This window comes from Dreissena polymorpha, chromosome 9 (assembly GCF_020536995.1).
Source record: "Dreissena polymorpha isolate Duluth1 chromosome 9, UMN_Dpol_1.0, whole genome shotgun sequence".
Lineage (NCBI taxonomy): Eukaryota > Metazoa > Mollusca > Bivalvia > Myida > Dreissenidae > Dreissena > Dreissena polymorpha.
Window position 1 is genome coordinate 72,797,278 of NC_068363.1, and position 11,091 is coordinate 72,808,368.

Genomic DNA, 11,091 nt, shown 5'->3' on the forward strand with positions numbered 1-11,091 from the left:
TACAATTTAAATAATTTAAAATTAACACCCAACTGAGCACTTGTGTTCAGTTTTTATCCCTTAACAAACTGGCGTCTGTGCCGGCACAAATCTTCTATTAAGAAGGACTGTTGTGTCGAAAGAAAAAGTAAAAAAAAAACGTATCATTTGTTTCCACTTATACTTCACACATAAAATTTGGGTATGTCGGTCAGTTATACAGTAAACTTTTTCAGTGACGTCACCAAACTGTCACAAGAATATGTAAAGACATGCGTATATTGTGTGTTTGTTGTTTTCTTATATATTTAATTGTAATTTAGCGAATATGATCGATTGGCAAAATTATCGCAAACTAAAAGGTTTATTTTGTGATTCTATGCAATATTTTCAAAAGTGATATGAAACTAAATATAGAAGATCAACAGAAACCTTAGGGTCGGCGCAACCCGTATTAGGTATTTATATCCGTCATATCTCGAAACATACTACTCGCAAGTGAGAAAACCGAAATAGCCCACAATGAGCAGTATTTTCTAACATTCCGGGAAATATACTTTCACCAAGCAAACATAGTGGAGTTTATCCGAAAGATCGCTGAAAACATTGTAAATCGAAAGCCATATTTGCATGCTCTCCGACTTTTTAACGTTTTAAATATGTCAGGAAAGTTTAAGCCAAACGAAGGCGATTGGATTTGCCCAGAACCAAAGTAATAAACTGTTTGAAAAAAATGTTTGATTCAACATTGGCTTATCTTTGGCGTTTTAGCAATTTTGTTTTTTAACCTTTGCAGTGCTCATTTGTCGCTTATATCTTGGACAATGTTTATCAAAAATCAAAGCCCAGTAAGACGATCTTAAATTGAAGATAAATGTCTTTGAAGTGTTAAATATGTGTTGTTTGTCCATTGACATTGTTACTGACAAATGACTAGCTGTCGGTTAATGAAAATCTCACACCTTTCATTTTAATTTTGGGACTTTCCGTAGTTGCAATAATTCAACTCTCTGCTTTAAAACCCAGAGCTGGAAAAAGCAAAAATCATCAAAGGCTCTTATTATTGCTTTTACAAAGTCATAATGTATTTAACCATATAAAATCATTGTGCATAAAAATGAAATGGAGGACACTTACAGTTTGGGCTGTCCTGTCTCCTGACTTATGATTGACATTGTCTCTTGTAGGTTCTATAATTGGTTGGTTTCCAGTCGTTACACCCCCTGGACGTTACACCCCTGGTCATTACACCAACCAAGCCTGGTCATTACACCCACTAAGCCTGGACATTACACCCACCAAGATATTGATTAGATTAGAAAGGTGTTATCAACTTATGAACCACTAATTGGATTTGTCATGTAAGATGACACTGATGAGATTAATGGTTGCTCAAATTATTTAATGACTGTAACAATATGCATCTAAATAATAAATACTTTTTTCAAGAATATACAGACAGAAAAAACTTGAAGAAATAAAAATAAAGATAAATAAAATAAATATTTAGAATAAACAAAACACAATCTTAATTCATATACATTTATTTTTATTTCACCATAATGTAATAATATGCATCTACATCATAAATAATTTTTTCAAGAATATACAGACAGAAAAAACTTTGAAAACAAAATAAAATAATGATAAATACAATAATTATTTAGAATAAACAAAACACAATCTTAATCCATATACATTTATTTTTATTTTACCATAATGTTATAATATGCATCTAAATCATAAATAATTTTTTCAAGAATAATCAGACAGAAAAAACTTTGAAAATAAATTTCAAAAAATGATAAATAAAAAAAATATTAAGAATAAACAAAACACAATCTTAAATTTATACATTTCTTTTTATTTCACCAAAATGTAATAATATGCATCTAAATCATTAATACTTTTTTTCAGGAATATACAGACAGAAATAACAAAACTAAAATAATATTGCCAAGAAATCCCTTTTCACTTTAAACAGTATATACACTTCCTACTAGTGAGATTTCACGATTCTAGACAATTTCTATACTTTATATTCAGCCGCACCGTACAACCTACTCACTAATCTCAAGAGTCCCGATGTACTGATCTCTTTGGCCTCATACTTTCTCCAGGCATCAAAAATCTTCCTGTCACATTCCCTATGATGTAGTTGGTTAAAATGTAACAAATAGTTTCTAATTACTAATAATTAATGGATATGTTTTTATAGAGACTAATAATTATATAAGTTATATAAACAGATAAAACACAGATACCAAGTTATACCCAGTAATGTCCATAAGACCATTAAATTGAATTTCATTTATGTAAAAATAAGAAAGTATTATTAGGATTCCAAACTTTCCACATTATGTAGTTGGTTAAAATGTAACAAATAGTTTCTAATTACTAATAATTAATGGATATGTTTTTATAGAGACTAATAATTATATAAGTTATATAAACAGACAAACAAACAATAAAAAACACTTGGACAGACCCCCATTGGACACACATTAAAGCAGAAACATCATTAATCAAGTGAAGTGTGCCCCATGGTAGGTGTGATCACACCTTAGGAACCTAATCAATTATGTTTACATCTTGGTGGGTGTAATGTCCAGGCTTGGTGGGTGTAATGACCAGGCTTGGTGGGTGTAATGACCAGGGGTGTAACGTCCAGGGGGTGTAACGACTGGACACCAATTGGTTAACACAAAAAAATATATTTAAGAGTTTTTATACATATGTGTCCTTTTCAATTTACATGTTTCAAGTAGAGGCGATTTAACATATTTTTGTTAAAAGACCAACACATAGGACATTTTTCTTTTTATAGTTTCTGCTGTTTCTCAATTTATTTGTTTGCTAAAAAAGTTCAATGGTGTGTATGTTTTTATAATCTTTAATTTTGTAGATGCGGAAATGTGAACTTTGCAAGAAGAGGACAGTGTAATAAATGTGGAAAAGGTAGTAATATTACTCCAATCTAGAAGATTTTGGTTGTCTTAAGGAGAAAATATTAATTTGATTGCCTTTGTAAATGTACATATATTTGATAAGTTTTCTATAAAATAAAGTTATTTAAATTTATTTCAAATCTTAATGAAACTCAATTTAACATATGTCCCAATCAATGGCAATCATATCTTTGATGAGTTTGAAACTGCGTCACATGAGATCAAAACTAGATTATATGGTCAAATAAAAAAAGCTTGTTTACACCAGGGATGTATTATACATCCCTGTTTACACTGTAGAAGGAAAATTAATAGTCCAATCTTGATGAGAAAGGGTAGAAACATTTTTTTGTTCTAATGATATCTTGACTGAGTTCAAAATGATTTAATTTCTTTGGAAAAACGCCGCTGCCAGGGGGTTCCGGCAGTTTTCCTTTTATGGCTATAGTGAAACATTGTTAACACTGGAGAAGTCACAAGTTTAGTGCAATTTCTATGAAACTTGGCTAGTTGCTCAGAATAATTTTTATTGTTGGTTAGATCATTTGCAATATTTGTGCGTCTCCATTCTGCAATAAATGTTAAATATGTTGAACGCTTAGTATATTGAATATAAACTTTCATAAAAGCTAACATTATATATTGCTTATTTTTTCAGATCGCAAGGAAGGGATAGTGTACAAAAAGGGTGGCACTGAGATTGGTAAAAATCTTGCAGAGAAAAGTAAAGGTCTCTTCAGTGCTGATGATTGGCAGTGCAAAACGTAAGAGCATACTTATTTTTGAAAATGTATTTTAAATACTGCTTGTGACAAGAGTTTCATTAGTTAGGCTTCATGGTTTGTGGATGTACTGCCTTTCAGGCAAGATCATCATGCTGTATGGATTTGAATGTGGATGGATTATTTTTAGCTCGGCTGTTTTCGGAGGAAACCCGAGGTATTGTCATAGCCAGCTCGTCGTGTCCGCCGTCCGCGTCGTGCTTAAACTTTAACATTTTGTCAAGGTTTTGAACATTGGCTCTAAAATCAAAGTGCTTCAACCTACAACTTTGAAATTTCATATGTAGCTGCACCTTGATGAGTTCTACATGCCACACCCAATTTTAGGTCACTAGGTCAAAGGTCAAGGTCACTGTGACTTCTAAAAAAAATAAAAAAATTCTGTCAAGCTTTTATTTATTCAAAACTGAACCCGCAGCCGAGCGTGGCAACTGTTATGCGGTACTCATTTATATCTTTAATTTACCATTAAACATTGATTTCACCACTTCTACCACTACATTTGTAATCCCAGTGACAGTAATACAAAAAAGTTTATTGAAGTAAGAAACCTTTCAGTTGAAAAAAGCAAACAATTTTTTAAAAGTCTATAAGAATATTTAAATAGTTTAAAAAATTGTGTAAATGAGTGGATAATTTGAATTCATGTTGTATTAAAATAATATTTGTTTAAATTATAACAACAGAAACAAGACATCGGTAACAGTAATGATGAAATTATTTGAAATTGCTTGGCCACACTTTTGCATGATGCATTCATCTTTCTTTTGACAAGTTCCAAAAAAAGTTAAAATCTACTATATTTTCTAAAACATATTGGCTGTGCTCTGTGAAAAGGGGGTTTAATGCATGTGTGTAAAATGTCGTCCCAGATTAGCCTATGCAGAATGCACAGGCTAATCTGGGACGATGTTTTCTGCTTTTATGTTTTTTTCGTTCACAGGGTGTCTATTCTTAGCAAAAAACTAGTTTAGGCGGAAAGTGTCGCTCCTGACTAGCCTGTGCTGACTACACAGGCCAATCACGAACAACACTTTATGCACATGCATTAAACCCCTTTTTCACAGAGCGCGGCTAATACATAATTATTTGAAAGACGATGCGGCCAGCCAATATATATTTTGGCTAAAGGTTAGTTACAATAACATTGATAACATGGTTCATATAGGAAGGGAAACTTTTATCATTTTTACCATGGCTGCACAACCTCATGCTTGGAGTTCTTCTTGTAGTGTAATGTTAAGAAGTTTTTCATTAGTTTTCATAGAAAGTTAAGTGACTCTTAACAAATATTGTGGGCCATTTGCTAGCAGGGCCCATTGATATATGTAAGTTTCATCCTTACATCATTTCTGACTCAACTACTGCACTTGGTCCTCAGGTGTGGTAACGTGAACTGGGCACGACGTATGACCTGTAACATGTGCAGCACGCCCAAGTATGGCAAGCAAGAGCAGCGAACGGGGCTGGGCGGTGGGTACATGGAGCGAGATGAGGTGGTCGAGTATAAGGAGAGGGAAAACTCAGACGATGAGTATGATGAGGTATGGCATTAATCCTTACACTGGTTAATTTAGGGTAGTATTTTGGGCAAGTTTTTAAAGGATTTGCCTGTTTGGAATATTTTGTTCATATTTATATACCTTGCAAATTATCTGAAAGAAAGATGCAAATTTAAATTTAGTGTTGTTGTGATGAAGGTCAGAATTTTCAAAATAATACACTGTGAAATTAAGCATACACACACTTGAAAATGACATCAACTTTTTTGTTTTCTTATATGTTTTAGTAATAGTTTATAGAAATTTCTTATTTTAATCATTTACATCATGAAGACATAAAATTATGAGATAGTTAATGACTAGTATTTGACCCACCATAAAGCTTTGCTTTGTACTGTGTGTTTTCTTGCCATCCAAATAAACTCATCTTGTATTTATTTATTAACTTTGTTATCATTTTTTTCTCGGTATAAGCATGGTAATACTCCATTTAAATGTTTAAGAAGAAATTTATTGTCTGTATAGATTTTAAGATTGTTGTATCAACTTTATTATCTTATACAAAAAAGATTATTAAATTTCCTTCATAATCTTTATAAGGTTGAAGGCACTTTTATGTCCGTTTAAAATGTCCATGTCTTCGATGAACTTAGTAGATTGATTTCTCTATCACTTCATTGTAAACACAAAAGGGGAAGTAAAGTTATTCAGCATATTCTGGTTTCAAGTAGTCATGGAGAGTACATAAGTGATTTGCTCTTTCAAAGTTTGGAAGAAAAAAGAAGAAAGGTCAGGTTCAGGGTCGAACAAGTTCCACTGAAATGAGGCAGCAGTCAGATGATCAGGATGAGGCAGATGATGATGAGAATGGAAAGAGGGAGGAGGAGGAGGAAGAAGAAGAGGAGGAAGAGGGGGATGCATCTGCTTACAAGCTGGACTCTGATGAGGTGGGCTTGTAGTAATCACTCTGATAGGAAATGGACAGCCTTCTTTCAGCACTAGAGTTTAAGAGATTGAGGCTTGTTTTTGGAAATCTGAGCTCATTGCATGGGTGTAAGTGTTGTTCCAGATAAGCTTGGAGGTATTCACAGGCCTATCAGGGACAACACTTTCTGCTTTTATGGTATTTTTTGTTTAAAGGAAGTCTCTTCCTTGCAAAAATCCAGTTTAAGGCAGAAAGTGTCACCTCAGATTAATTTTTCAACGAAGGGTGGGGGGGGGGGGGGGGGGCAAATTTCAGATCTGCATGATTGCATGTTTATTCTCTATGATCCAAAGGCCTAATAAGATTATGATTATTCATAATTTGTTGAAAATTGCTTGGATTATTGACAAAAATGTCTATAGCTAAGCCATTTCTTGTACAAACATTGTCTTTTTTTAAAATAAAGATTATATTTAATTAAGACAAGAACAAGCATTAAGAAGACAAAGATAAACGATTTTAAGAGCTTAACTATAACTTTTATAGTACTTAAATAATTTCACTGAACTGCAGAAGTGATGTATTTGTCAAATTTCAATAAATATCTTGTTCAGGCACATATTTCTAAGTGAACGATTTGAATGATTGTTTTAATATTGTTCAGAGTAATTATTTCATCCTACAATGGGCATTGTTTTTTATCTGATTCATTACATGTTGGTCACCAAATAGTAAAAACATGTCATAGCTCAAGTGTTTACTTATTTCTTTTATGATATGTGTCTTGCTCTGTGAAAACTTTGCATAATGCATGTGCGTAAAGTGTCGTCCCAGGTTAGCCTGTGCAGTCCACACAGGCTAATCAGGGACGACACTTTCCGATTTAATGGTATTTTTCATTTAAAGGAAGTCCCTTTTTACCGAAAATCTAGTTAAAGCGGAAATTGTCGTCCCTGCGGACTGCACAGGCTAATCTGGGATGACACTTTACGCACATGTATTATGCACAGTTTTCTCAGAACAAGACACATATGAAAAGTTGTGGTATAGAATTTTTTCTCATGAAATTTCTAAACGTTCAAGATATGTCGCAATTATTCACAAAACCCATGATTTTGCAAGGGAGCACTCGTGAGAAAATCACACAATTGTTGGGGTATAGTTTTGATGGTACTGTTAAGTGAAATACAATTAATATGCAATTGTTTTATTTGAACTTGATGCATCAGTGGCTTTATCGTCAGCAGGAGGAAGATGATGACGATGCTGACCTTGATGCGTACAAACTTGATGAAAGTGATGAGGAGAAGGACAAGGACAAGTCTGGCAGTAAAAGGTCAAGGTCATCCAGCTCTAGTTCCAGGTCATCGAGCAGTTCAAGTGGAAGTTCAAGTTCATCATCGAGGTCAAAGTCTGGGTCAAGATCACGTTCTCCAGATAGGAAGAGGTCGAAACGCTCTCGGTCTAGGTCCAGGTAACGGGTAATCGGGGTCAATGGTAAAGGTCAAAGGTCAATATCAGTCTCTACTTTTCTTTTACTAATGTCTTTCCTATTTTAAAGTATTAAATGATATTTTAGCATCAATTTTTCATTAAGTTCCATTAATGTATGGGTTCAAACATATTATTTTCAGCTTTTTAAATCCAAAATATAAATTTAAAAAAAATGTTTGTGTTTAGGTATTCTTTTGTTTGGAACTAAGATATGAACATGTTTGCCTTATCAAATGTTTTAGGACAAATTTCTATTCAGTTTATGTGAATAATATTCAGAATTTGACATTAAAGCTCTTTTGAGAAGTATGTATATTTAAAATAAAAAATTGAAACTCGTCTTGTCCAAAGTGCACATTTATTATTCATGAATTGTTTCAAAGTAACAAAGATTATGTCATTTGGTCAGCACCAGTTTGTTTTTGCTCTCAACAGGCAGTTTACATACATGTACATTTACATGTATGAAGTTAACCCAATATCTGAAGACCAGAAGATAGTTTTGCAATTATCTTATGTATCTGTAAAGAGAAATGTTGGTCAGATACACCAGATAAATGTGCAACCCTGAGACAACCAAACTAATTTTTAAGGGGGTACATTGGAGTCACTCGAGCGGGAGGTTTGTCTAAATTGTATGTATGTTTGAGAAGCAAACTACTTCCACATTGCTCAAGTAGTTAACTCTCTCAGTGCTGGAACCGAATTTTGAAGGCCTTTGCAAACTGTTTGGATCCAGATGTGACGCCACAAACAGTGGCGTCTCATCAGGATCCAAACTGTTTGCTATTAAGAGAATGTGCAGGGTGTGTCTTTCAGGCCTATTGATTACTGGCATATGTGCCCTTGAACTTTTCAAGTGAAACTTGAAGTGTACATGCGCAAGATACAACTTTCATTCACATTAGTTGCTCTTTAACAAAGCTGACAATGCGGTGTGGGCACATTAGTCAGAGTTACGTCAAGGGTGTAGTTAATTGAGTTTGCATTAGCTACATATGTTTTGTTAAAATGCTATGCTCTATTAGTAAGAATTCTATACAAAGGTTAGCTATACAACATGTATGTTAAGTTAATAGGAAACTATTATAAATCAACTTCTCAGGTGCAGCACCCTGCTTCATTTTTGCTTTCTTCATGCTGCCCATTTGGGCTTATTGACACAGACATGTTCAATATCTTTTTTAATTCATGTATTTTGCCATTTGTCCACTGACAATGTGTGCTAGTTAGAATTTAACATAAGCATTTGACAATTTAATGCGATTTAGCAATCTGGGCTTTAAAAGCCTTGCATGAGTGCAAATTATTCACATAGATGTGATTTTTTCCTCCTTTCAGCTAATGTCCTCCCTTTGAACATCAAACTTAGCCCTTTGCATGCTGAGAAATTTGTCGTCTGCTAAAATGTCGTCTGCTGAATTTCTAAAATTAGCATTTTCTTCGATTTTTTTTTCAAAGAATACTATTATAATAGCAAACAGTTTGGATCCAGATGAGACGCCACGTTCTGTGGCGTCTCATCTGGATCCAAACTGTTTGCAAAGGCCTTCAAAATTCCGTTCCCGCAGTGAAAGAGTCAATTTACAAAAAAAAAGTTATTAACTTTGCGCGATCTATATAAGCATGAAGATATTAATTTAACCCTGTAAGGGTGGGGGGATCTGGCATTTTTCTCCTCTGGGGTGATTCTTATATCCGACCCCTGTTATTAGAAAATGTTAGATGACTAGTCTGGATGTTCACAAAATGATTCTAGATCTTTCCCTGAAGAAGTTCATGTGTACTTTATTTCAGGTCGAGTTCAAGCCGCGGGTCTTCAAGTTCTAGCTCAAGCTCGAAGGACAAAACACGGTCGCCTCGGTCAAGGTTTGATAGATAACAACTGGTGAAATTGTGACTTAAAAAAGCATTCCAACATTTCAAAATTTGTTCGTTTCACCAAAATTGACAAACTGTTTGCACTGTTAAGTGTTATTGATCCTTGTTTGTCATCATAAATATTACTATGGAAAATTAGTTTATTCACCAATATATTTAAAATCAATAAAAAGACTTAAAATTAAAGTCAAAGTCTTCCCCCAAACATCTTTACAATTATTATCAGTAATATTCTCTGTGCACTGTTCAATGTTCTTGACCCAGGTTGGTCAACATTAATATTTCAATCAAACATTATACTTGTAATGAATTTCTGTCACCAGTAAATTTTTAATCAATAAAAAGAATCAGATTTATATATAATGTCTCATTATTTTCCGAAACATCTTTGCAATTATAATCAGTTATGTAATTCTGTTTCAGAAATCTGCTTTCATTTTGTACTAATTGAATGTGGATAAATGCACCAGTGTTGTTTTTTCAGGTCCTAAGCAGGCATCTTCTTTGGGAGCTTCAAGATTAAACCTGTGTTTTCAATCATGAAGTGAAATCAATGAACTTTTTATTTGCAAATGTTTCACATCATTTGTTCATTTAATGATTATGTTTTGTGTCGTTTTGTATTTATTACATAACTTTGTCAGTTAGGTTACTGTTTACAGTACATGTCTTCTAGAATATCAATTGCTTGAAATTAATACAATGTGTTAAATTACTAATAATGTTGTACCAATAGTACCAATTGTAATACCTATTTGAATATTTTATACAAATCCTAACTAAAGGTAAGTATTTTAGCTTGATGACGGTTAAATGCGTTTGATAAAAGGATGTTTGCAAGTATCATACATGGTTTTAACAAAAAGGTGCATGATAATTTGTTACAGAATTATTGTTCTTGACTACGTTAATGCAATTTGTTATTGCCTATATTTAATATTTGGTATTGAATTCCATTTGATGGATTTAAATTATTTTCCTGTTTAAATGGTTACTTATTTTTACAACTGTACAAGCGAGTAAAATTGTACATGTATTTACTACGTTAATGAACCTGGCTCTGGGTAACCAGGTTTTTGCATGTGCATTAAGTGTTGTTCCAGATTTCTCTGTGAAGTGTTGTCCCAGATTTCTCTGTGAAGTGTTGTCCCAGATTTCTCTGTGAAGTGTTGTCCCAGATTTCTCTGTGAAGTCTGCACAGGCTAATCAGGCACTTTCAGTTTTTTTGTATTTTTTGTTTAAAACAAGTCTTATATCAAAAACCAATTTAGGCAAAAAAATGACGTTCATGATTAGCAGATGCGAAATGCACAGGCTAATATGGTACGACACTTGACACACATGCTTGAAAACCGGTTTACTCAAAGTGACGCTCTTTTTAAATCTGTCAGAATTCAATGTTCGCCTATTAAGCATGTAGAACCCCTTCAGTTCTTTCCTTTCTGTGTATATGTTCTATAACATGTGCGGATTATGATAATGCATTTCCATAGCACTTGGTCGAATAGGATAATGTTCTGTCAGAAATAAATAATTCATTTACATTGATTGGTGTTGTTATTGGTAAATAATGATAGTTC

At 33.4% G+C, this 11,091-nt stretch overlaps 1 protein-coding gene across 3 annotated transcripts; it reads left to right on the forward strand.

Moving 5' to 3' along the window:
- The first annotated feature begins 537 nt into the window (after positions 1 to 537).
- On the forward strand, positions 538 to 11,059 carry LOC127844410 (zinc finger Ran-binding domain-containing protein 2-like). Of its 3 annotated transcripts, XM_052374576.1 has the most exons (8): positions 538 to 691; positions 2,885 to 2,937; positions 3,586 to 3,691; positions 5,091 to 5,253; positions 5,979 to 6,158; positions 7,381 to 7,610; positions 9,428 to 9,499; positions 9,996 to 11,059. In XM_052374576.1, exons 1-8 carry the CDS (start codon positions 639 to 641, stop codon positions 10,000 to 10,002), a joined length of 864 nt encoding a protein of 287 aa, XP_052230536.1. In that variant the 5' UTR covers positions 538 to 638; the 3' UTR covers positions 10,003 to 11,059. The 3 variants fall into 3 exon arrangements, with proteins under 3 accessions (XP_052230536.1, XP_052230534.1, XP_052230535.1); XM_052374574.1 differs by having other exon boundaries at positions 9,428 to 11,059; XM_052374575.1 differs by having other exon boundaries at positions 7,384 to 7,610; positions 9,428 to 11,059.
- The last annotated feature ends 32 nt before the right edge of the window (positions 11,060 to 11,091 follow it).

Excerpts from the sequence above, each read along its gene's own strand:
- LOC127844410 (XM_052374574.1), top strand. The coding sequence starts at position 639 with ATGTCAGGAAAGTTTAAGCCAAACGAAGGCGATTGGATTTGCCCAGAA. Across the intron at positions 2,938-3,585 it reads GTGTAATAAATGTGGAAAAG|ATCGCAAGGAAGGGATAGTG; the intron begins GTAGTAATATTA and ends TTATTTTTTCAG. Across the intron at positions 3,692-5,090 it reads GATGATTGGCAGTGCAAAAC|GTGTGGTAACGTGAACTGGG; the intron begins GTAAGAGCATAC and ends CTTGGTCCTCAG.